The sequence below is a fragment of the Dermacentor silvarum genome, chromosome 5 (genome assembly GCF_013339745.2).
Source record: "Dermacentor silvarum isolate Dsil-2018 chromosome 5, BIME_Dsil_1.4, whole genome shotgun sequence".
In the NCBI taxonomy this organism is placed as follows: Eukaryota; Metazoa; Arthropoda; class Arachnida; order Ixodida; family Ixodidae; genus Dermacentor; species Dermacentor silvarum.
This window is the reverse complement of record NC_051158.1, coordinates 184,985,532-185,010,066: the sequence shown is the minus strand read 5'-3', so window position 1 is coordinate 185,010,066 and position 24,535 is coordinate 184,985,532. Positions and strand designations below refer to the sequence as shown.

At 46.8% G+C, this 24,535-nt stretch overlaps 1 protein-coding gene across 1 annotated transcript in view; it reads right to left on the bottom strand.

Moving 5' to 3' along the window:
* Positions 1–8,499: 8,499 nt before the first annotated feature.
* LOC119453949 (protein farnesyltransferase/geranylgeranyltransferase type-1 subunit alpha) overlaps positions 8,500–24,535 on the bottom strand; it is a 32,938-nt gene continuing 16,902 nt past the window's right edge. The window contains exons 2-3 of the mRNA XM_037715981.2: positions 12,757–12,996; positions 8,500–9,711 (exon numbers count right to left, since the gene is read on the bottom strand). Of these exons, the coding sequence (XP_037571909.1) occupies positions 9,343–9,711; positions 12,757–12,996 (609 nt within the window). The 3' untranslated portion in view covers positions 8,500–9,342. The remainder of the gene's footprint in view (positions 9,712–12,756; positions 12,997–24,535) is intronic.

Genomic DNA, 24,535 nt, shown 5'->3' with positions numbered 1-24,535 from the left:
GCAGGTCATGCCTGGAATCTGTATCTCTCCAATGTGGGAAGCAAGCCCCAGCGCTTTTCCCGTGACGAGATAATCCCCTTCAGCCCCGAGAGAGCTCTCACCTCTACGGAGCAGACGAAAACGGCGAGCTACCAAGAAGGAAGACCCGAGGGCGAGGAGGTCGTCAACTTGACCACCGGAGAGAGGACTTCCCCGAAGGAAATGCCGGCCACCACGAGGGGATTTAAGGCCGTCCCCCGTGGCCGTCCCCCGTGTTAATCAGAACCGCTCGAGACTCGGATAGAGTCAAAACCATGTACCAATGAAGCGAATACATAGTTTGCACGTGACGTCATATCCGCCGCCTGCCTCGACCGTCCGCCATCGCTAGGCACCTCGCTACTAGCCGCTGGCCCGCGGCGTTTGTGTTTGGCGTTCGTTTCTACGTGTTTAGCGCCGCGTGTTTGCTATCGTGAAAACTTTGCGATGGCAAAAGTCAGGAGCCCTGAATTTTGCCCTTTCTACATGGACGAGCTTGTGGGTCCGACGCGGGCTCGCTACAAAGAAAAGGTCGGAATGTGCGACGGCGTGGACCCATACTAGCTGCACGTTGGCGTGGATACCACACCCGGCCACGACGTACGTGGATATTATTAATTATCTTGTACCGTCCACGAGCTACGTCACGCTGAACGAAATAAAGGCTTACAAATCGCTGAAGACGCACACTTACTTCACGAGCGGTTAGGTGAGGAAGGTTGCAGCGAAGCGCCTGTCGTCGGGTCTTACCATCGTCCTCGGCGAGGTGAGTCAATGAAAGCATATGTTTCTTGGCGTGCGGTAGAGAAAAATATCTCAGTATTTTTTGTGCTGCTTCATTCAGGGAAAGCTTTCTTGCCACAATGGTTCACCTATATGCACTTTTTCCCCAAGCTTCAAAACGTGTGTTCGTTTCTTTCTGCGAGTTTTGGTTTAGAGTTCGGTGCATGTCCGTGCATGTGAATTTTGTTGCGTTAAATAGAAGTAGCCCACTATATTGAAAGCATGCAGACATTCAAATATTGCTTAGCATATCGCTAAGCGAAGCACACATACCAAGAAATGACGATGCGAAGCAGTTTGTAGGCCGTTAAAAAAAAACAAAATTGGGGTTTTCCGTGCTAAAATCACGATCTAATTGTGAAACACGCGGCAGTGGAGGGTTCCGGGATAATTTTGACCGCCCAGAGTTCTTTAACGTGCACTACAACACAAGTACACGGGCGTTTTTCAGAGCGGTAAAGGCGACTATGCGTGTGGGAGCGGGCGGTCACCAACCAGTACGGGGCTTTCGCTACCGCCCTTTTACGATCATGCTTGATGTGCAGTGTTTTGGCGTGTTATGTACTCGCCCGAAACAAAGTGACGACACGCACGTTGTTCAGGTCCTTCCGATTTATCCGGGAAAGCCACAGGCACCGACGTTTCTCCGACAGCATTCTTGTGCGTTCGCACTGCCATGTTATTACGTTTGTGTGGACCTACGCCCGGTTCTGCGTAGCTCGGCTTAGCGGCAGTGGTACTTCTTGTGCGGCAACCGAAAATCGCGCAGATTGGCATGATCACGACGCGAGAAGGAACTTCGGATCAACAACGCGTCAGCGCGCGCAGCCTGCCCCAGCACGCTCCCGCAGGCCCGCAGGTGCCTAAAGATGGCGGACAGGCTCGCAGACCGGTGCGGTAGTGACGCACGTGCAAACTATGTATACAATCTTTTCTATTTTTCATCATCACGATGCCCGCCTTCATCGTCGTCTCCTGATTCCTGCGGTGACGACCCACCTCACCCGGTCGAGATTATATCACCCATTCTTCCTCTTGTACGGCCGCGAACCTTCGACTACCCTCGACACCATTCTTCCGTACAGACCCGATTCATCCGAATGTACACCCATCTCTGAAGTTGCCCGCCGCGCCGAGGAATGCCGTCAACTCGCCCGTTCCTTTACAGCCGTCGACCAATGGCAACAAAAATCTCGACGTGACGATGATCACACGCATTGTCACTTTCTTCCGGACTCCCTTGTGGCTTTGGGTTCCTGCCGGCCTCTCCTCCAAGCTTGTATCAAAATATCAAGGACCCTACCGTGTTGTAGCGCAGACATCGCCTGTGAACTATATTGTCGAGCCTGTCACGCCACCTACGGACCAACGCTGTCGTGGTCGTGAAACCGTCCACGTACAACGCCTGAAGCCGTATTACGACCCCTTGATTCTATGTTCCCCATGAGTCGCCAGGATGGCTTCTTTTCCGATGGGGGGTGATTGTAGTGAAGACGATGTTGAAGACAAAAACATAACGTAGTGACAAAAACATAACAAAAACATAACGTAGTGAAGACAAAAACATAAATACCCCAGAAAGTGGATGGGAAAACGGCTCCGCCGTAGCTCAATGGTCAGAGCATCGCACGCGTAATGCGAAGACGTGGGTTCGTTCCCCACCTGCGGACAGTTATTTTTATTGCGATAGCAATTATATGGACACTCAAAAGCAGATTTCTGCCGTCGGCGTCGCCGTCGCCGTGAGGTTCCGTATGACGTCATTTGGAGATGAAATCGTCGCCGCGCGCCGAACGCTGTATGTGCGAGTGAAAGGGCGCGAGGGGCGCGTCTTTCACGGGGAGTGAACGCACGGCGGAGAACAAACGCGCGTTCTGCGCCGTGCTCGCTTAAGGGCTGCAGAATTAGGCGTCTCGTTTCTCCTTTACAATCACCATATATGTAGAGCAAACGCGCCTTCTTCAGACGCGCGAGAGGCCGTGGGGGAGGGGGAAGGAAGGGACGCGACGTTTAGCTGCGGCACCAAGTGCCTATTTATATGAGAGGCTCCAGCAACAGTCACCAACGCCGCACGCATTTTGAGCTAACGCGGGCAAAACGCCGATGGCGTCGACAACAGTTCTGCGTGTTGTTGCTACCAAAGCCGCTCACCTTACTTCGTATGACATTGCTGTGTTGCTATCGCATTCATTGCTTCGCCCTTAGGGCGAAACTGTGACATTTTTTCATCCGTTTTCTTTTCTATTAATTTATCACTTCTTTAATTCAATTAGTAAGTACAAGTAATTTCCCCTATGTTGTCCTTGGCATCAATGTTTGTTGGCTTCTTATGATATGAAAGTGGACCGACACAACTCCCACGCACATGCCATGGGCAGTTCCATGTGCTTGATACGGCAAATGTCCTCGGACGCCTGCTTAGATCTATTAACACAAGGGAAAATCTTGTTTAACGAGTTCTTAGCAGAAAAAACTACTTGAACACCATATTTTATGGCTGCCTTTTTTAACCCATGCCCCATCTGATAAGGAATGACTGCAAACTTTCTTCCAGTTTCGATCAGCTGCTGGGGTGGTTCCCCTTTTATTTTCTTTACAAGCCCTTCACAGACTGATACAACAGATTTTGGAAAGCCGGCCTTCTCTAGAAGATTTACTTGTTGCGAAAAGCTGGTATTAGCGAGGTGGTGGCAAGTCTTTCTAAGTGCGGATCCTAAACATGTCGTAGCAATGCCTCTTTTCACTATAGTTTAGAGTGCGCCGACGCGTAATTTAAAATTGGTTTGCTTGTTCTGGGGTTATATTGCCAACAAATAAGTTGTGCTATAAATCTTAACAGTAAATCAAAAAATTGAATTTTATTATTCGCCGGCAGCTCATGAGTAAAGTCGAGACCCATTCCGGCTTTATCAAAGGCTGCGAGAATATTGTTAATGTCTTTGGAACTTGTTAGCGATCTGACAATTATTGGGTAGTCATCAACGAATCTAAAGCACTCGATCATTGTTCCCATCAAGATGTTCTCGAGCACCCGGTTAACACTGCTGAGAAACATCTCACTTAGAATTGGTGCAACCTGAGAGCCTACGCAAACCCCCTTCTTCTGAATCATAACGTCACCATCCCAGGTAATGAACGTCGATATTAAATTAAAAACCAAGAGCTCGAGAAATGACTGAACAGGTACGCAACTCTCATTTCTAAACTTTCTCTCATCATTATCCATAATGCAATATTTGATTGTCTTAATTAGCTGATTTTCGGGGAGGGAATAATATAAATCTGTGACGTCAACGCTGAAGGCTGTGCATGCTGGATGCGCCCCCTCTAGTAAAAAACTAACGACTTCTGAGTTCTTTACTTTGAATGGGTCTTCCACCCGGAGACCAAGTTCTTCTGCAGATAACCGGAGACTACGTGTTGCCATGTGTTCCTCTCGGACACAATTGTACGCAAAGGTTGCTCAAGTTTATGGGTTTTTATTGTGAAGAAAACCTGGTTTATGTCGTGAAGAAATTGAGATGTCCTCCGCAACGAATACTTTGTCACCCACCCGCTTTCTGAGCGTCAACGAACGGGGCATCGCAATGCGCAGCAAATTCCACTTCTGCACGGGAGCAGTCGATGACGGCATGATTGGTGGTAAGGAAGTCCCAGCCTAAAATTAGATCGTGCAGACAAGAACACAGCACTAGAAGCTCAACGACATAGAGAAGGCCGTCAATGACAGCATGGACAGTGCATGCAGCCGTTGGCATGATACAGTGTGCACTGGCAGTGCGAAGTGAAACATTTGATGATGGCCTCGAAACTTTCTGAAGCAAGCAGCAAAGTTTGGCGCTAATGACTGAAACTGCTGCACCAGTGTCAACCAGCAAGTGCAGCAATGCCATCCACATGTACGTCTATCACATTTGTCCGAGAAGAGAGAGGCCTTGGTCTTTTCATCGACGATGCAGTTCTTGCTGCGGGAACTGCGGCGATTAGTTTTCGTGTTTGAACATAGGGAGATGACGATCAAGCCGCGTTGAGGCGACAGCAAGTGGTGGTCAGCGACAAGTCGGCGGCCTTAGCGTGGGGATGTTTGACCAAGGTTTCGAGGTGCAGACGACAACGGATAGGGTGAAAGGTACGGATCAGGCAGAAAGCTCTGCCGGTAGGACGTCCTGCTGCGATGGCAGAATCGTGCTACCTGGCCAGGGAAACCACATGCAAAACAGATGGGCCAGTTGTCGGGGGTGCGATTGTCCATTGCAAGGTTACCTTGGCTGAATCAAGTGATGAGCTGGGCGCAGTGGTACAGCTGTCGGCAATGCAAAAATGTCTGAGGTGGTGGTCGTGCGTCAGACCATGCGCCAGGTGCAGTTACCTCGGCATAAGCAACAGGAATCAGCGGCGGCGGAGGCTTGTGGGTACAAGGTAGTGCTTAGCAAGCTTGCTTCATTATCACATGGCGAAGCTACGTAAGCAAAGACGAGGGCGGCTGTCCGGCAGAGGAGAGCAGCAAAAGTTGCTGAGCGACCTCAGCACATACGAACAGTTTGATCTTGGAGAGCAGGGGGTCAAGGTCATGAGCGATGGATATGCTCGATAGGACTTCGTCTGTGTCATCATCTCACTTGTGGGCGCTCACTCCTTTATATTGACGCGTATACATGTTTATCTTTCACTGGTGGCCGCTTTCCACCGGCTAACAAATGTTAAACGTTATCGCTCGGCGCAGGACGCGCCTGTGTCGGAAGTTTCTAGAACGTTATCGATGCTTCTTTCCGTTGCCTGTTTTCACCGACGCTTATGTTATCTGATTGTATACGACCGACGCGAATAGGTGACCCGTAAAACGAGCAATCGCAGGGAATTGTGGGGCGCATCGTCTGCTAGCAGCTTCCGGTTCGACGGACGACGCGGCGGCATGCTCGGCGCACGTGTTTTTCTACGCGGTTTTAACTGTCAGTCGTGCGAAGCTTTCCGTCTGCTTTGTCGACCAGCAATGTCGTACCATTCATGCAGCTGATTTCTAGGTTTCAGTTCAGTCTGGGCGCGACAATGACTTGCCGAGAAAGGCAAGGATACGCTTTTATTCATAAACAAACTCTGGTTCTCGTTTCGGCGGCCTTTTTTTCTTTCTGTCAGGTTTAGCTCAACGACATTTGCCGCTGCTTGGACGCACTGTCACTGACTGCTCTGCCTACGGGTCAGTCATACAGATGAAAAAGCTATCTTTATTCGATAATTTATCAAGCGTATAGAAGCATTACGTGGAAAATCGGGTGCTGAGGCGATATCTATAGCAGCCTCGTAAATACTGCCCTGTGATCGTCCCTGCAACCGATATCGTCAGTAACAGCGCAGCTATGGCGTAATTAGAAAATAAAATGCTGAAAATGTTTGAAAACTGCGTGCTGTCAACGGCATTTCTTGGTCGTAATTTGAGGTTCATTTGAAGTGCTACGTAGTTAGAAGTTATATTTTTTATATTACGGATGCGCATTACCTCTATCTGTGTTCAAGGAACTAAGGTGGGCTAGTTGGTTACGAGTATTATGTAGGTATCTCGCTGTGTCCTGTTTAAGTTTCTACCGTAAAACCTTTTTTCATCATACCTCTATATGTGCATGCGAGTACTGGAATGGTTATTGTTGCTTGAGTCAATGTTAGAGAAATAGTCCTCTTTCGGAATCATTCCGTGTCGGCCCTTACACAGCTCATCGCGGCCTGATAAGTGGCACTGTACGTTCATTTTTTGTTCATTGATGGTTCAGTTTTGGAAGTGGCAGCCATGCCTCTGATGTTTGTGCACAGGGCCGGTATTTTGTAGCGATACGTTATGCTTTATCTGTGCTAGTCATCATCCACCGAGCGGCTCACGGCCGGCTGATTCCGTTGATAACGTGAGCGGACCGTCGCTCTGACCACTGACCAAGCGCGATAAGTACGAAAAGGCATTAACATCGGAAAGGCATCGCTACAAAATACGGGCCCAGCTGACTCAGCAAGGGATGCTGCAAGGCAGAACGAACTTACATGAGTTTACCTTTAATGCTTAAATTTGAGCAGCCAACGGCTGAACAGCTGACCATGGTTTTGCTAGGCGCCTGCATGCAACCGGGTAATCTTCGAGTATGACAAGCATCAACATCGACAAGTATGCAAGCGCATCAATAGGCTAAAACAGCGAAGCAGTGGTGGCGGCTGTGCTTACTCGAACCGGAAACAGCGAGCAAACGGCGCATCCCAGAAATCATCGCTCTTTTACGGGTCACCTAGTGTCTAGAACTTTCTGGAAGACACGCGGGCATCAGGGATTAATCTGGAACCTTCGATGACTCAAGTATAAAAGCCGACGCGCTTCGCCGCTGATCAGATTTTCGACGACCGCCGACTGTGTTCGCCGCTTTCGTTATGCTTTGAGTGTAGCTTGCTTTTGTGGGCACAGGTTCGCCCAATAAAGAATCAGTTTCGTCATACAGTTTTACGACTGTTTATTTCAGCGTCACTACTACGTGACAATATGATGAGAGCCAATGTTCAACATCGTTGTCATCGGTGCCACTAGAGATCGCGAGATCTCGCTGACATAGGGCCCCAACACAAACCAGGGCTGGCGATGCTGCTGGTGTAGTCTGGGTGGCGCCGTCAGGCATGATGGACGGCAGAGTTCGGCTACGCGATTCCAGGGTGGGTGAAAACTTCATCAACCTCCACCAAATTGTAAGGCAACCAAACAACTAGCACAGCAGCGGCATGGCGATTCAGATGCGTGTGACAATCCTCTTCACTGCATTTCCAACAGTCCGAAATAAATGCTTTTTCTAGAATCAGACATGATCGCGCTGATGGCATCAAGTAGGTATGGTATTCCATTTTGGGAGAAGAGGGAGGTGTGACAAAAGGAACTTTGTCATACCTCCCTCTAGAACTTGTGTGGTATCGCGGGGAGATTCTACGGTACACAGACGATTACTTGATTCTCATTCAAGGAAGTGAGTGTTTTCTGCAGATAGTGAACATTTTGAAACTTTTCAAGGAGAAAGGAATGGGGTTGAAGTTCGCATGCGAAATGGTGAGAGAATCTAGCATTCAGTTTCTGGACATAGTTATACTTCGAGCCTGATCATGTTTGCTGGAAGTGCCAGCCCAGATCTAAAAAGCCATTCCTGGACTATCGTTCCAGCCACTCTAAGTTGGTCAAGAATGGTATTGCTCTAAGGAATGCTTTGGTGAAGTTGTGCCTCCATAAAGTAGGCGATAGCAAGTAGCCTGGCTCCAGATAGCGGGGTTCCCACAGGCTGCCTTATGGGTGTTGGGGAGAAAATTGCTCAACGGATTAAAGAAGCAGAGAGTAGATGTGGGAACACACGAACCTAAGGGGACCGAGAAGAAAAAGTTGGCCATCATCCCCTATGTCCACTGCTTTTCGCATAGGCTGAAAGAAGATAGCTTCTAGCTAAGGCGTGACAGCCGTTTTCTCAGCAAAGAACAAGCTGCCTAGCATTTGTTCAGCTGTGTGCAGGCGTAGTGAAAGATTCAGCAGCTGTAGTACACATGCAAGTGATCGGTCTGGTTGCAGTGTTAAACATGCAAACAAATTCGTTTCTTACTCAACTTCAGTGGTGTCTTACTCAACTTGCCCATTTTTCGCCTTTGAGCATAGGACTCGATTGAGCTGAAACTGAACCAAAGCAAAATCGAAGCAGGTTGTACATAAACCAAACTGGTAGTATTTATTCTGGTTCGACACCATGCTATATTCGCACAATACCTTGACAATCTTGAACAGGCATTCACTGTAAAAGTAGCTGAATTATACATAAAGCTGAGCAGTGTTGGCTATAAACAGTGAGTGCCATTCTCAGCGATTGACACATTGTGCTCACACATTTAAACCTGAGTGAGCAATCATAATTTCATGTGTTGCCCTGTAGGCTCCCTAAATGTGGTTCCCCAGTGACCTTGCCACTGTATCGAGTAGGAGCAGGCAAAACACCCTGCTCTCAACTTGTTGCTATGCTTGGCGATCTCCCTCCATAGGACAAGACCTCACTGACTGCTTCTGTGATAGACGGCAAGCTAAGGCGTTGAAAAATTACTTCCTTTTGCGCCTGCTTTGTGATTTTTCATGAACAGCGGAAGTAGATCTTTTCAGTGCTCTGATAAGTTCTCACTATAACTGATGCTGTGGTGTGACTATGCAGATGTCACATGGATGGGGCAATTTTGTAAATGTGTAGTGTCCTCATCAGTTGGCTGCAGCAAAAGGCGATCCTTGTTCTGCATCAATCCACCCTCAACACACAGTTTTGCAGGCTAGACTGTCAACAGCACAGCTGTGTGTATCATTTTGATCTAATTTGTTTATAGCCACCGTGTTGTGTCTGCCATTGTTTTTTTGTCAATATGCACCCAGCATGAATAATTAACTTTCCGAACAACATACTCGCATGAAACCCAATTTCCACACAATAAACACCAGAACAAGAGACACGTGAGTGATGCGCACGTCATTTGGATGGCTACGCCCACAGTTTTTCACAGATGCAATCACTCAATGCCTCTCTGTCCATGCTGGGCTTCAAGGCCACGTGCCATGAATTCCCAGTACTCGCATCGAATGACGTCCTGCTCGTGTGCCAATGTCTGGCACAGCTCGAGTGCTAGGCCCAGTAGGTCTGGCGCAGCCTCTAGACAGCCAGCCAGCGAGTCCACCATGAAGGCCAGTAGGTAGGCCACACGGCAACCATCCCTGTAGAGGCTCTCGCAGAAGTCCCGCACCTCGGGCCGCTCAGCACCTCCCGCGGCATCAATCACACCACGCAGGTAGTTCCAGGGGCTCTCATTGTGCGGTGCCTTGCGGATGCACTCCATGACATAGTCACACTCGCGCTCCACCACTTCTTCGGTGAAGCCAACCTGAAAAGAGGAAGTTGACGCACAAACGCACAACTTTTTATTGCCATGCCCAATGGCGTGCAGGTGGCGTGCAATGCCCAATTCCATGCCCAATGGCGTGCAATGGAGTGCAGGTGATGGGCCCAATGGCCCATCACCTGCAGTCCTTCCTCCTGAACGGCCACAGCACATGTAATGAAGACTTTGAAATCGTTTAAGCTTTCAACTTATTGATACGGGACAGTTGCAGGTGACAAGAAAAGTCTCGTGTTTATTTCCTGGTCAACAGCACAAGCAGATCTTTTCAGTGCTCTGAGAAGTTCTCACTATAACTGATGCTGTGGTGTGACTGTAAATAGTCTCGTGTTTGTTTCCTCCCCGTAACATCTTTGGTGGAGGTGCTGGGTATTCACAGCGGCCGCTCCGTTTGACTTTCCATCATGGCTACCAGCGAAGGGACTTCCATGGCGGGCCTCGTTCCTTCAGCTACCACCTTCATCACCGTAGCCTCCACTAATCTCTGCATTAGGGGACGATGTGCTGGATAGCACATCGCCATCAACTGAAGCCACCGGAAGTAAGCTCCTTTGTCCCGGAAGTCGGCAATTTGATACTTTCTAGCGACACTTTGCCTGCATGGCAGCTTGGCATCTGTTTTTTCTTCCCCTAAGATACCTGCTCATTGTGGCATAAACTACCCAAGAAGGCGGGAGATGTCTTTGGGATACACATCAAAAATTGGTCATTGCTGTGCCGACAGCGTTGCTAACATGAGCGGCGCGTGCTGGAAACACTGGCGATTGAGAAAACGCACAAGAAAAAAAATAACAAACAGGGGTTCAGATTATCATAATAGCCCTTACCAGACATAAAGCGACAACAACACCCCCTAAAATGGGGTAAACCATAAGGAAAAATTGTTATGGCCACAATATTATCCGACAAAGTACACTAGTAAGTGAAGCATGCGCCCTACTTCCGGGACAAGCCGCTGCACGATGCCGCATTTCCGATGGCTTCAGCTGCAGCCGGCTCGGCGAGCGGCATCCAGCAAAACATAGTACGGGTCAGTGGTAGGCCCACCCCATGATCGAAGTGTCCTTTAATGGACTAGACGACACTGACGTCAACGACTGGCTAATGAATGTACGAGTGCTAACAACCATTGGGACCAGACTATCATTCTCACCAATGCTGCCACTGATGAAGGGTCATCATCATCATCATCAGCCTATATTTATGTCCACTGCACTAAAAATAGGGATAATTGATGTTTGTATTATCTATAAGCTTTCTACAGGCAATAAGAAAATTTTTCTTGGGTTTGTTAATAATATGCGTGAAAGCAGCTGTGCGAATAATGAGCTGTGTATAATTATGGGTGAGATAACTATAGATATTAGGGCACTGAAGCAAAATCCTTAGCGCTTTTTTTCATAATCCTGTGAAAACCACATTTCATTCCCAACCCGGATAACACCAACATCTGCAACCTCAATAGTGTCACGAGCCTTCAGAAGTAGTTTTGTGGGTTTAATAAACCGTAGAGTAGCTGGCTCCTGAAAAACACATCCGTCGGGGCTGGCTCTCGAGCAGGGAAGACCTGCGCGGTCTTTGTTCTTTTGGGCTCGACCCACTCTTGCCTTTGACCCACTACCAACAGGTGGCAATAGATATTTGTTTGACTAACCTAGCCCAATATGACATTATACCAAGCATTCTATCAGCTGATGCGAGCGACCATCTACCCGTATTCTGCTTGCACACACAAATATTGTCCAAAATAATTCACATGAGGAAATCAGTGCTTACTGAAAAATAAACAGCAATTCACTAGAAAATTTTATGGAATTAGTGCAAAAAAGTGGATTGGCAAATTATATGCAGTTCAATCTCGATTATCTCAAAGCAAGAAGACAAGTTCACACTAAATTCTGCATTGAACACTATTGATCAATGGTGCACAGCATACAAAATGAAAATTAATTATGCAAAAACTTCATGTATTACAAATACAAACAAAACCAAAAATGCTTCATCCTTTGATTATGAAATGAACGGGCAGTTTTAACATGAGTCCACCATTTCAAATATTTAGGCATCACTATATCTTCAAATCTAAACTGGCATACACACATCAATACCATATGCTCAAAAGACAAATCGAAGGTGTGGTTCATCAGAATAAAACTGAAGCTTGCTTCCACAAAAGCATAAGTAACTGCCTATCTCGCGCTGGTACGTCCAACATTGGAATATGTGAGCGTCGTATGGGATCCGCATCAGACAAAGCAAGTTGATAAGATTGAAAAAGTTCAGAAAACGGCGGCTAGGTTCATTCTATCTAGATATAAATTTACAGATTCAGTGAATGACATGCTCCGTGAGCTAAACTTATCTTCACTTTCAAATTGAAGAAAGGTCGCCAGCCTAAAGTTTCTTTATCTATTGCACAATAATCACTTCAACCTAAATACAAGATCCTACTTGAAGCTGCATTCCTCGCGAGCTGTGAGAACTTCTCACAATGATCAAATTATACCCATGACGGCACGTATTAACTCCTTTAAGTACTCTTTATTTCCAAGAACAATAGCTGAATGGAATGCCTTGCCTCAGGACCTTTTCCAAGCAGATAATCTTCTCAATTTCGAACATGGTTTGTCCCGTTACTTATCCGAATAGAAATTCTTGTCATTTTCTTGTCATGTCTTTCGCGGTGGCTCAGAGTATATACAGGGTGTCCCAGCTATCATGCAGCATGATTTATAAAAGGAGGAACGGCGTTGCACGAAGCAAACCTAGTGCGTATTGTTTCCACTACAGTGGAGTAGCCACCAGTAATTTTTTGGGTACTGATATTTAATTATGTAATTGTAATTAATTATCTAACTCGAGCATTACTGTCCTAATTATCAAAGTGTCAATCAATGACAAGATTGTAGAGCAACATGAAAAACTCCCGATACGGCTTTCTGTTGCTCAATACGTGCTACATACGTGCTCCATTATAATCCAGATTCTTCACGTGTTTAACCCCTTCATCATGGTTGTCCTAAGACCCACCGTTTGGCTGATCACAAAGAAGCGCTGGTTCCAGGCCGAGTTGTTGCGCACGTCATTACTGAGCAGCTGCATGGTAAAGTCTAGCTCTCGGTCCCACAGGCCAAACTCAGCCAAAGCCCACTGGCGGTGCTGCCAGGCATGGTAGTTCTTGGCATCCATGTCCAGGATCCCCTCAGTGAAGGCCTTCTCCCCCGAGCCGTCTTGAAGCCACTCCACCACAACACGCCGATGGTGCCACACCTGCATTGGTCCATTCAGACAGCTGCAATGAACAATTTGCGAGACTAAAGTTCTCTTATGCGTGAGCGTATATGACCCCACTTTGAAGATTCACAATGAAGCTCAGCGATAAAAGTTGGCACAGCGCCAAGAATGAAGTCAACAGTGCAGCTGTCACAGCGAATATGGATGACCTAGATAAGAATGCGCTGCGGATGACATCAACGGCACAGCTGGCTCGGTGCCAACTCGCACAGGTAGCACGGTGCGGAGCGAGCGGTTTCAACACCTGACATAACTTGGCACTCGGAGAGGCACACAATCACTTCTGGGCCGGTATTTTGTAGCGATGCCTTTCTGGTGCTAATGCCTTATCGCACTTTGTCAGTGTCAGAGCGACGGTCCGCTCGCTTTATCAACGGGATCAGCCGGCCGCGAGCGGTGGATGATAAGACTAGTATAGAATAAGTCATAAGGCATCGCTACAAAATACCGGCCCTGTATTGGCGCTTGGAAAGAACAGTCTGCGCTTCGTCGCTGTGAAGTAGTATGGACGGAGCGGGTCTTTCTCGTGATCTTGCAGCTTAACGGCGAGCTAGAAGCACCAAAATGCAATGGAAGCGTCGTCTAGAACACGAGTCTGCCGATCCCAAAGTCGTCGCTAAACGCTAGGCCTGGGCCAACATGCTCGGCAATACATTTGGACTAGACATGCCCAGGAGACACCCGAAGTGCATGCAGCTCGACTAGCAACGAGACAAGCTTCCCCTCCTTGCCCAGCCCAAGTGAGTTGGTGGTACTACGAGAATAAGATAAATAATGACGGCAGAAATATGCTCACGCAAAATATGGGTTCCCTTCATGGAACAAGGGTTGTTTTTTAATCATTCTGGACTGCCTGCTCGGGAATTTGTGGAGGCCTACTGTATTATGTGTCATGCAACAAACTTGCATCTCTTATATTTAACTGTGGTGTAAATCTGAGTCATGCAAATGTGTACAAGTGTGTACGGAGCAGGTTTTTGCTTGTTATCAGGTTACAGACCTAAATATCCTTCTGGTAATAAATGTCCAGTTGTTAGTAGCACTCATGCCAATCACTTTTTCTGTGCCATTGCTTCCTTCTGTGCTCTTCCACTATGCATAGCACTGGGCCAACAATTTCTGCTGTCTGGATTCCCATGCATTGGTAAGTCACATGTCATATCCCTCAGGTGCATCGTAACTACACGCATATCTGTATCTGTAGAGCATGAAACAAAAGAACACCGCAATCTTATTCATATTTTTCTGGCTCGCCGAGAGTGTCGACTGGCCTTCAAGCTGAGACAACCACTACATGTCTTTATCAAACTGAGAGCTCATCACTGCACTTGCAATCCGAAGAAAAAAGAATTTTCCACCAGTGCCAACTTTTTTGCAAAAATCTTGCAAGGCAAATGAAAAAGCGAATTCTTGAAACATTGGCCTTCTGCAACTTTCCCTTGTTCGACCACTGTTGATTGCTGCACTTTCATAGCCACGCTGTCGTGACTGTAGTGAATAACATACCGATGATTTTTGGTAGCAATTTTCACTTGCTCATTTATGAGATTTATAAGACAAAAAACAAAATACATAACTGATCTATACAAACTCACAGTAGCCACTGTCATGTTCCTGTGCAATGGTAGATATATAATAAAAGAAGAGACAGGGTTAAAAAAGACGGAGAAATGCAAAGCGAGGCAGGAAAAATAAGAACATTTCTTTATTTCGTTGGCACCAGTTTAGTCTTAGCTGCAGTTTGAGTGGCAAATTAGGAACATGGTTTAGTCAATGGTCAAACAAGGCAAGCACGGGCACTAAGAACTGCAACCATCTTCCACATCCTTTCACAGATGGCCATCTTTATCACTACTACCACACCCCAATGATAAAGGAGCCATCCTGACGACCTAGGGAAGGGGCTCGTAGTGTGGTTTCAGCCACTCGGAGTGAATGATTTTGTCACCAATATGCCGTAGATTTATTTTTTATTTTATTTCATACAATACTGCGGACAAAGGGCTAGAGGGTGGTGTACATAGAAGTATGAAGAAAGACATGGTATCAAATCCCACATTAGTACGTAACAAAGAAGAAGTGGGTGGTTATGAGTTCCACTCCGCAATTGCTCACAGGAAAAATGAATACCTATATAGGTTAGTTCTCGCGAATACAAGCTTGACGTGGTGACTGTGTTGGTGAGAGAGAGAATAAATCCAAAGAGCACACGAGCGTAGGTAGCTCCTCCGCTCTGCAGTGGGTGGTCCCCTCAGTCCAGGAGTCCAGCGGCCTTAGCTGCCCTTCTCGCTCGATTGACCAGGTTGAGCTGGTCCGTCGAGTCAGAGCTGGACAGCGCTGCCTCCCATTGCCGTGTCGTGGGGTGTGTTATAGGTGTGAGCTGTGGTGTGTTTTCACAAGCCCATACCATGTGGTAAAGTGCTGCACATTGATCACAGTGTGGACATTTATAGGAATACAGTGCAGGGTGTATGGCGTGGTAAAGACTCAAATGTGGATATGTGTTTATTTGCAGTTTTCGCCATATTACGGCTTCCTCTCGCGTCAGAGCATTATGCGGTGGGGGTAGTGTTCTTCGTGAAAGGCGATAGTGTTGTAGGATGTGAGTGTAGGTTAATGGTATGGGCTGTGGTTGGAACTGCTCGGCGCGGTCATCTCATGGCTCCCGGTGTGCATGCGCTCGGGCGTAGGCGTGTGCCTGCTGATTGCCGCGTAAGGACTCATGCCCCGGAGTCCACACGATTTGTATGTATGGTGGCAGCTGGTGCGCTCCATTCAGAATGTGATGTGCCGCCCTGGAAAATATGGCCCTGGAATAATTTCTGCATGCCGTCTGAGAGTCCGTCAGAACTATGACGCAATCCCAGTGCAGTCTCGTCGTGATGGCTAATGCTATCGCTAGTTCCTCTGCCTCCGCAACGCTCACTCTGGAAACCGACGATGCATTTATTTCGGTCCCATGATTGTCGACTACGCTGGTGACGAATGCGGTGCTTCTTGCCGTGCTGGCCACGTCTACGTACAAGACATTGGGGTTGTTTCCATACTTTCTCGCGAGTGCCTGCGCTCGGGCTTGTCTCCGTCCGATGTGGAAGTTTGGGTGCATGTTCCTGGGAATCGGTGAGACGTGCATAGTTTCTTGTATTCGTGTTGGGATTTTGGTCAGTGCGCTGGTCTTCCTTACGGAATATCCAAGACGTTCCAAGACGCAGCGTCCCGCTATTGTGCGTAGTAGTCTTTCCTTCTGGCTTACCAAGTGGGCCTCTACGATTTCCCGAGCGTTGGTGTACATCCCTGTCTCCTCGAGGCGAAAAGTAGCCGTTCCGGATGGGAGTCCGAGCGCTTGCTTATATTATAAGCCTTGCGTACCAGCCGGTCGAGTACCTCCACTTCCGCGTTACTGAAATTTAAATATGGTGCCGAGTACGCAATGCGGCTCACAATCAGAGCCTGCACTAATCGGATAAGGTCCTGTTCCTTGAGTCCTCTCTTCCTGCTGGTAATTCGTTGAATCCGTGAGCCTCGACCAGTATGTTTCTATATATAATCGTGTGGTTGTGTTCCCAGGTTTCCAAAGTGGAGAGTAGCTAAAAAAAGATGCAGTTTTGCACGAAAGACGAAACATCGATTGCGATAGCAAACTTATATACAGCTAAAAGAAGGATAGTAGTTTTATCGACCGTATAAACTTGTAAACATCCCCTTACTAACTTAAGTAGGTGCGGCGGAATTGCAGGGATCATGCCGCTGACCAACAAATTGTCGTTGCTTGCACAGGCTTCCCTGCTTTTGACCGTCACAGTGACCATTGATGGAGGAGCTTGTCCAGCAGCAAATGAGGGTGACGGCGAATACGGCGCTTGCCATCGACCTATCCCCTGGTTGCTCTCCGTGAAAGTGCGCGTCCCTCGCACGCTTTCACTCGCACATACAACGTACGGCTCGTGGCGACGGCAGAAATCTGCTTGGAGTGTACATATATAATTGCTATCGCAATAAAAGTGTGTTGGCTGCGGTTCGTGTGATGTTGAGTGATGGTGCTCCGCATAATGCCTGTGTTATGTGGAGCAGTATCACTCGACGCCACAGGAAGCTTTGCTAGCGAGTTTGTAACCAAGTAAGCCTGTTTTCTTACGTTTTGGGGCTTGCTTTGGATGATACGATTTTTGGATGATACGTTTTATTTTCGGGTTCCCATGAAGATCGTATTAACGAGGTTCCACTGCACTATAACACGTTGTAGCACACTTTATTAACAAATTCCTCAAACTAACAATTTAATTTCTGAATTTCGACACGGTGACCGTAAGGAATTATCTACTAATACGCAGCTCGTAACCATTATTCACAAACTGCCATTGTCTTTGGATTCTTCAGGACAGGCTGATCTATTGTTGCTTCATTTTAGTAAGACCGTGTACCACACGAAAAACTCATCAGGAAACCTACAATGCATGGTCTTCGAGATTTTATAGTTAACTGGATAGAGTCTTATTTGAGCAATAGAACTCAATTCGTGGATGTCAATGGCTTCTGCTCTACATTTTTACCTGTTGCCTCAGGCATACCCCAGGGCAGCATACTCAGCCCCATTCTGTTTTTAATGTATATCAATGACATTACTTCGGCTGTAGATCCCAGTGTTCACATTAGATTATTTGCAGATGCCTGCATGATATTTCGTAGGGTGGTGTGTCAGGAAGATCAAACCACATTAAGTAACAGTCTTGCAGGTATTAATGAGTGGTGTTCAGATTGGTCAATTAAGTTAAATTTAGAGAAAACTGTGCTCCTACACGTAACAAACAAAAAATATCCTGCCCATCTACACTATAAACGGTTCTCGGATAAGAGAAGTCAGCGACTACAAATATTTGGGAGTTACCATAAGTAATACCCTTTCCTGGTCTGGGCATGTCGATGACTTTTGTACATCTGCAACCCGTAAGCTTGGTTTCTTAAGACATAAGTTGAAATCGGCACCTCCTGAGCTCAAACTTCTGGCTTTCAATAGTGACACATATACATGTTTATCTTTCACCGGTGGCCGCTTTCCACCGGCTAACAAATGTTAAACGTTATCGCTCGGCGCAGGACGCGCCTGTATCGGAAGTTTCTAGAACGTTATCGATGCTTCTTTCCGTTGCCTATTTTCACCGACGCTTAAGTTATCTGATTGTATGACCGACGCGAATTGTCTAGAACTTTCTGGAAGACACGCGGGCATCAGGTATTAATTAATCTGGGACCTTCGATGACTCAGGTATAAAAGCCGACGCGTTTCGCCGCTGATCAGATTTTCGACGACCGCCGACTGTGTTCGCCGCTTTTGTTGTGCTTTGAGTGTAGCTTGCTTTTGTGGGCACAGGTTGGCCCAATAAAGAATCAGCTTCGTTATACACAGTTATACGACTGTTTACTTCAGCGTCACTACTACGTGACAATAGCGATGAGGCTAGCAGCGATGGTGACATAGAATGAGCGATGGTGACATAGAATAAATAATGCTGTTTTATTTTGCGAATGCTGTCCTCGCTTTTTCGTTTGGCCTACATTCGAGGTAAGTTTTTTTTTTTCGGACTTCGAACTTTGGGGGGTCGGCTTAGAATCGGAGTCGGCCTAGATTCGAGTAAATACGGTATTTCCTCACAGCCTGTGAAAGAGCGACAACATTGCTGTTTTCTATCCTCCTCAGTTTTTCAAGCAGTGTTAGCGGCAATGACCACTCTAGGAGGACTGGTCTGAGGGGGCATCGTACACTGGAGATAATGCAAGTTTGGCATGTACAATAGCATGAAGTCCCAGCCGAGAATAATGTTGTGGTGGCTAGAGTATTAGGTGTGCCGACCGACGCTTCTGGAGCGTAGTTCACCACTTGTCCACATTGGGTCGCAGAATGGCGTTGCACTCTATAGAACGGTGTTGAGCGCATGTCGTCTGGGACTTGTGGCAGATGGCACGCAAGAAATAAAACACAAAGAGTGAAAAATTGTCATTTGTACCTGTTAGCTCATGCAGTCAGGAGCTATGGTTATCTGTTATTGAATGTTTAGAAGTTAGTAAAAGATGTGCAAGCTTCTACAATAAAAAAGTGAGCGGCAAGGTTACCGGAAGCTCATCTCGAGGCCGAGCCACCGCAGTGCTCAACCATGGCGGTATTTCTGCCTCAAAGAAGATCAACATGCACACTTAAAAATGGCAAATCAGTTCTGCAAAAGCCCGCAGGTAGAGTTCATTAAAGAGAAATATTGTCATCCACTCGAATCGGAATGCAGCACAAAGCTACAAAGGAAACTCAGAAAGAAAGCTTCGCAGTTCGTCCAGGAAGAAAAATTCGACAAGTTTAGTCGTAGGCACGGTGACCATCGGTGGTCAAATGGGGCGAGCACGAGCATCTTTCGTTAGTACCCACCTTTCATTTTTTTTATTTACTTACACAGGTGCCTACAGTGCACCTAAGGGCATTCTTGTAAAGGGGATTAAACCTGCAAAGCATACAGATCAGCAAAACCCCACAAGACACGGCCCGTAACTGCAGCACTTTTTACAAACAATAGTTCACCAAAAGGTACAAGAATAGGAAATTAGCGCTCAAGTTTCGACGAACGTGCAGTGCCGCCCTAATGGAACTGAAATGGGTTCGGACGTGGGAACTAAGTGAAGACTAAAGGATGGCAGTAGAAGTCATAGTCATGAGCATGACAACGAAAATGACAATGACTCAGTGAAAAAAGATGAACACTCAAAAAACAATGGAATGGGTTCGGATGTGGTACTAAGTGAAGGAAAAGGCTAAAAGTTGATGGTCGAAGTCATATCCACAAGCATGACTACGGCTTTCGAATTAAGGTCTCTTAAACGTAGCGAACGACTCATGACATGAATGTCATGACATACGTGTCATGTAGGTCATGAAACAGCCACCTACTTCTTGGTACTCTCATGGTCATTTTGTTAACTTGGTAGGCTCCCTGCACACTGCTTCACATAATATCAATTCCCACAGGGCATGGGACCTGCCGGCTCTTTTTTTTAAACTAAAATATGTCTGATAATCTTGAGGCGAAATAAAGCGAGCAATTTAAAACTCGCATCGAACTATGTATATTATATGAATTTGAACATCGCCCGCAGCAGATTATCTGGAGATAAAAAGAGTCCCAAGAAACGCTCCTAGACAAATTTTTTTTCAGGGAGCACTGGACATACTCAAGACATGTCTAAGTGCAGCTTTGGTGCTTGGTCTAGTACAAGTCCAACACATATGGCACTTTCCAATTCGGTCTTCAAATGCGCCGGCTTGCTGCCATGGAGGAAAGAAACTGCAAGAGCAGGGCTTTCTTCAGAATTTCTACTTTTTTTTTGGGGGGGGGGGGGAGGTATACGAAGTTATTGGTTATATTTTTTTTTGCTAAAGGCAGTGGGGGGGGGGAGGGTTCAAGGGGCTAGCGCTCTTTTTACCATGTTGCTTTGTTTACTTAAGGCTGCTTGTTTTCAACAAATGGTGATGGAAAAACAGCTAACTAGCAGAAGTACACTAATTAACCTTTTAAGCAAGCGTAATAAATCACATGTTAGAAGGGTGTTTGTCTTTATTAGTGCATGTCAAGCTGACGGTGTTGCACAAAAGATACTTCAATGAAGGTGGAGATAGGTGGGCAAAGGCAGGCAGGCCCGAACGAGCGCTGTACAGAAGGTGTGCCTCGTTTGGCGGGATTATAAATTCAGTACTATATTTAAACACCCATGGCATTCTGTCACCACGTTTGAAAATTGCAAGAACATAATAACCCAACACTGAACAAAATTGGGCCTCAAAATTAGGGCCACGTAGCGTCCACCTCTGCAAGGAGTAAAGATTTCTTAAAGGGATTGCCACAGTGCATGAGATCAGTGTAATTTTATGCCAGGGTGAGTGCCAGTCTGTAAGAGGGGAAGGGGGTTGGTCTGTATTAATTTTTTGGAGGGGTGTCTGGATCCTCCTGGGGGGGTGAGAGGGGTGGTGTTAGGGAGGTGTTGGAGGGTTGTCTATAAATCACAGTACAGGAGGGAGTGTCACGTGACAATCTCGAAGTCTAGTCATAAAAGAAATATAACGGGGAACTCACGCAAGAAATTGACCACGGTCACGTGACAGGCAAGCGGTAGTTCTTTGCGCCTCATGCGGTCGCCCATCCGCCCTGCATGATGTGCTGCTACGTGCGTGCATCTGTTGAGTGCCATGGAACGTTTACAGAAGGAACGCCGTTCCCTCTGTCGTTCCTTCGTAAACCTAACGAGTTACCGTTACAGTTCCACCGACCCTTAACAGAACGGTGGCGTTCCTCCGTTCCTCCCAAAAGGAACTAGTTTCAGGAACACCATTCCATACAACACTGCTCCTCGCATTATAATCAGTGATCTTGGGAGACAATTTACTGCAGACAGTGTCGAAGAGACCTTTCGTCTGTGTTCATCAAGATTCTGCCATTCGACATCATACCATCCACAAACTAATGGTCTGGTCGAACGCACAAACAGAACGCTTGCCAACATGCTGTCTATGTATGTCGATTCTGCACATAAGAACTGGGACACTATCCTACCTTCTGTCACCTATGCCTTCAACACCATGAGACACGAGACCACCGGTTGCTCACCGTTCTTCCTTCTTTGAGCTTGTCCGCGTCGCTACACACTCGACACCATGTTTCCTTACTTCGCTCACGTCAATGACTGTATTACTAAGATCCTTTGTCAAGCAGAAGAAGCACAACGCATTGCTTAGCTACGCACCCTGGCCTTGCAGGGCCAGTCAAAGATCCGCTACGACGATCATCGCCTACATGTATATTTCGATCCTGGTGAGCGTGTGTGGCTCTGGACGCCTTTACGGGAGCGCGACTTGTGCCAGAGGTTCTTGGCCCACTTTGTTGGGCTCTACATTATACTTGAATGCCTCAACGAGGTCAACTATCGCATTGCAAGCCTCACAAACAGTAGACGACACTCGGCCAAAACTGAAGTCATGCACGTTGCCCACCTGAAGCCTTACAATCCACGAACGACTGACTGACTTGCAAGGCGGGCTTCCTCTGCCAACAGGGAAATGTCATAGTTCTTATAACATAGGACAGAAAGAGCGTGAATGACCAGAAGGAAGACGACGTTCAGCTGGCTGCCTTTGTGCCGGTCCCGAAAAATGCCAACCGTTCCGATTTATCTACCTGGCATATTTAAATAATAGCTTGGCGTATAACAATATTAATGCACCAGAAGTCCACTATGGGCTGTGAGGCAACCTGTAGTACGAAAATCCAGATTACCGTTGACCTTTACACGCACCAAAATCTCGATTTAGCATTTCACTTTCCTGAAAATGTGGCTGCTGCAGCAATGACCCAGCTAAATCCATTGGAATCATGAATATAATGAGCATAGTTCTTTGCATCGCCTTGAGCTAGTAGTCAACTTGAGTGCATAAACATGAGCTAGAATTGAGGGTTCGCAAGTGCGTTGAGGCAGTGCCATCAAAGAGCAACCTAACAGAGACGAGTCCTGCTTGCAATCATTTTGACTAAGTCAAAGCATATTGTCACGTAGTAGTGACGCTGAAGAAAACAGTCGTAAAACTGTGTATGACGAAACTAATTCTTTATTGGGCGAACCTGTGCCCACAAAAGCAAGCTACACTTGAAGCACAACGATAGCGGCGAACACAGTCGGCGATCGTCGAAATCTGATCAGCGGCGAAATGTGTCGGCTTTTATACACGAGTCATCGAAGGTTCCAGAATATTCCCTGGTGCCCGTGTGTCTTCCAGAAAATTCTAGACAATTCACGTCGGTCATAGAAACAGATTACATGAGCGTCGGTGACCACAGACGACGGATAGAAGCATTGATAACATTCAAGAAGCTTACGATACGTGCAGGTGTGTCCTGCGCCGAGCGACAATGTTCAACATTTGTTCGCCGGTGGAAAGCGGTCACCGGTGAAAGATGTACATGTACATGTGTCAATATTATGAAAATGTAGGGCACGGTGATGTCTGGAGAAACTGCTTGAGGTGTGCTTCCACAGCTGGGCCTGTGACATTCCCGCCATGAATGTAGCCTGCGTTTTTCCTAGGTGAAAGCGATAAATTTCCCCACTGGCTTGATATCAGATTCCTTCCTGAAAGAGTCGGTGAGCAGCCCCTCACGAGCAGGCCAAGGCGACACACAGAAGAAAATAACATTTAATATTAAAGCGAATTCTATCACATATCAGGCAAATGCAAACATGTACAGAAGACGCCACACTGTCAGTGCCCGCTCTAGCTATTCCTGGCCCCGGCGGGGCACATTTATGACAACCGTACGTAGCAGTCTCTCCCTTGAGCTATTCCACGGGAGGCTTATAAAGCATCAAGCACTTTGCAGCATGCATAACATCACGCTAGTGTTCGTTCAATAAACCTGCAGACACTACTAGATGGCGCATGCTCATAGGCCATGCAGTGACATCGAGAATCCCGACAAGTCACAAAGCAATAATTGCACCTTTTCTGTTGCTCTAAGCAAGAGTATTGACTGAACCTGCCATGTAAAGTGTGCAGATTGTTGCTGCTCCAACGTGGGCAGTGTCAGGAGCCTAGAGAAGTACTACTTTCCGACCAATACTTATGCGACCACAATAGGAACAGTCAAAGGTGAGAGGGCATCCTCAGACCTCTTAAAAACATCGTATCTTCCCTCACCGACCACAACGATTGTTTACAACTGGGGTATGCATAGGCAATGCCTCCGTAAACTCTTTTCGGTGTTCGCTTTCAACTAAGCAAACAAGCCGCTGTCTTTCTCTAACACTCACACCACAACAGATATCAAGAACAAATTTAACAATCCTGGCATTAAATGGCCTCTCCTCTTTGTAAGAAACTGAACTTCATGCAATCATTTAAAGAAATTAATTCATCTAACTTGAGACATCAAGTTACATCAACCTACATCAAGTAATATTGTGGGCCCATACGAGATAATACACTCGATCTGCTGCTCGATAAGCGAGCATAACCTTTTTCATATCTGTTTATCACTTCCACTGAAAATGAGATCACCAACAACAAAAAATAATCACAAATTAGAAAAGAGGAAATGATGAAGCTATGAACAAAGAACGCCAATATTTTCATGAAAACTAAAGTTCTCACTCAACCCGCACTGTCAATACCAACGTTACTAGAATAGCTTCAGTTGTGAAACTCTACGGTGTTGCACGGAACCACAACCTACCCGCGCCTTCATGGCGCTGCAGTTGCACCCAGCTTCACTTCCCCACTAGCCGGCTACGCGAACTGGCCGGTCGAAACACGCGGTGCAGCGTTGGTGTACGAAGTGGTTGGTTGTTGACGATGCATTTCAGGAAGCATGTCATCCACGAAACTGTAGCCTTTGCCGTGTTTGTTAAGGATATTAGCCGACGATGCTGACGTGCTGCGTTCCTGGCTGCACAAGCGGCTATCGAACGATGTAGACAGTTCGGCGCGCCACTT